Source organism: Gossypium arboreum, chromosome 9, assembly GCF_025698485.1.
Source record: "Gossypium arboreum isolate Shixiya-1 chromosome 9, ASM2569848v2, whole genome shotgun sequence".
Lineage (NCBI taxonomy): Eukaryota > Viridiplantae > Streptophyta > Magnoliopsida > Malvales > Malvaceae > Gossypium > Gossypium arboreum.
Window position 1 is genome coordinate 81970776 of NC_069078.1, and position 2217 is coordinate 81972992.

Consider the following 2217-nt stretch of genomic DNA (forward strand, 5'->3'; position numbering starts at 1 on the left):
GGCAGTCACTGCCTGCAAGAACTTTTTAATGGCCTATGCATGCCACCTACGTCACACTAATCTAACCCCACCCTTCTCACCCCTTTCACACCTCTTTATATACTCTCCCTTCTTTCTTCCACACTGCACCCCACCCCCACTCCTCTTTCTCCCATGGCTGCCTCCGTTGATCCTCTCGTTGTTGGTCGTGTCATTGGCGATGTTGTCGACATGTTCGTTCCCACCGTCACCATGTCCGTCTACTATGGTTCCAAGCACGTCTCTAACGGATGTGATATTAAGCCTTCTATGGCTATCAACCCTCCCAAAGTTGCCATCGATGGCCTTCCTGACCAGTTTTATACTTTGGTTCGTTTGTTTTTTTTTTTTTTTACCAATTGGGAATTGGGTTCTCTTTTTGCACTGTTTTTAGTGTAATTTGTTTAAGAGAGAGGGAGGGTATGATTGTTTAATGCTTGTTGATATGTCTCTGAGTGAGGCTGACAATTAAAGATGCATGCTGATGATGATTTAAACCAGGTGATGACTGACCCTGATGCGCCAAGTCCCAGCGAGCCAACCATGCGTGAATGGGTTCACTGGTACGTTGTTTTTTCCCCCCTTGTTTTTGAGAAAATATTTTGTAATCATGTTGCTGATCATTTCGTAAACCATCACGCAATTTGCTTTCATCGCTGTTTCAGGATCGTGTCTGACATTCCTGGAGGAACCAACCCCACTCGAGGTATAAACAACTCTCTATGTATTTATATTGTCTTATTATACCCTCTTCAGAATATTGCCGTATTTTTAACTTTATTATTTCGATTGATTCTGCTGTAAAGAAAATAAATTTTAGCAGAATTATTTATGATGATATTTACTGTGATTTTCTTTTCATTCTCTTTTATCTCAGCCAAGATTAAACCAATTCTTGCATGCATGCATGCATCCCGAGGGAAAATTTTCCGAGACAATTATAATCTGGTTTTCTTATTAAATCAAAGTGGGTTATATCTATTTTTAGAAAATTATGAGTACAAAATTAAACAACAAAGTTGTTTGAAAAATCATCTCATACTAGGTTAAATGACACAAGAAAAGAAGTAAATTACTACTTTCCGTGTGTATGTGTTTACTAGAATAATTAATAAAAAAGAAAAAAATGGGTGTTGAAAATACATCTAGCATAGAGCTTAGATAAACAATTTGCAATGTGCAGCAGTAGAATTTGAGTTGAATTCATTGTTAAATCTGTCAAAGATCCAATACAACCCTAACAAATGTTGTCCGCCCCCAAAATTCCTTTTACTATGTAATCTATATATCACTGACACTCACTGCAATCTGCATCTGCATCTGCATGTAATTAATATAATTAAATATCTTATTGTGGCTCTTTCTGCAACCCAATATTTTCCTATTTGTATTTGGGATTGCAATTGCATGCATCACACATCTGACACATGGTTAGTTGTTTCAACAACAAGTAGCAGCCCATCCATGCTTTGGATTCTCTTGTATATATGCCACATGCCATGTAACTACACTGTCCTCGTGGCTTCCATCGGGACACAATATTGACCCACCTTATATAATATACTCATAGTTGAGATGGGATATATAAGATATTTATAGTCTTAATAACTCTTATCAATAAAATAGGAAGATTTAATACGGACATGTTGTAAATGGAACATATAGTTTGCCCAACTCTAATTTGCATGATGTGTCAGGCTTGTGATGTTTAATCCTAAATTATAATGATATAAGGTTGGGGGTTTAAGCACATTAGTTTACTATGAGTGGGAGATTATTCAATTTCAGGGAAGGAAATCCTGGCATACATGGGTCCACGGCCTCCAGTAGGCATACATCGCTACATACTGGTGCTGTTCCAACAAAAGGGCCCGTTGGGTGCGGTGCAGCAACCGGCGACAAGAGCTAACTTCAGCACTCGATTTTTTGCTGACCACCTCAACTTGGGACTGCCTGTGGCTACTGTCTATTTCAACGCCCAAAAAGAGCCCGTCAGCCGAAGGCGTTGAATCTCCCACGCACACTTCTCACTCTACATATATATAAAAAATATATAAATATAAAACTGGTTCGACTCTTTAACTTTATAAATTAGCTTTGGCCAAGTGTAGTCCTAGTACGTACGTTTGAGAAGTGTATGTCTCTTTGTTGGGTTTATATTTGATGCTAAGTTATCGAACTTTTATGCCGATTAACTGA

At 38.3% G+C, this 2217-nt stretch overlaps 1 protein-coding gene across 1 annotated transcript; it reads left to right on the plus strand.

The window, feature by feature from the left end:
- LOC108454570 (protein MOTHER of FT and TFL1) lies at window positions 1-2217 on the plus strand. The gene is made up of 4 exons (XM_017753073.2): window positions 1-348; window positions 520-581; window positions 684-724; window positions 1807-2217. Exons 1-4 carry the CDS (start codon window positions 154-156, stop codon window positions 2025-2027), a joined length of 519 nt encoding a protein of 172 aa, XP_017608562.1. The 5' UTR covers window positions 1-153; the 3' UTR covers window positions 2028-2217.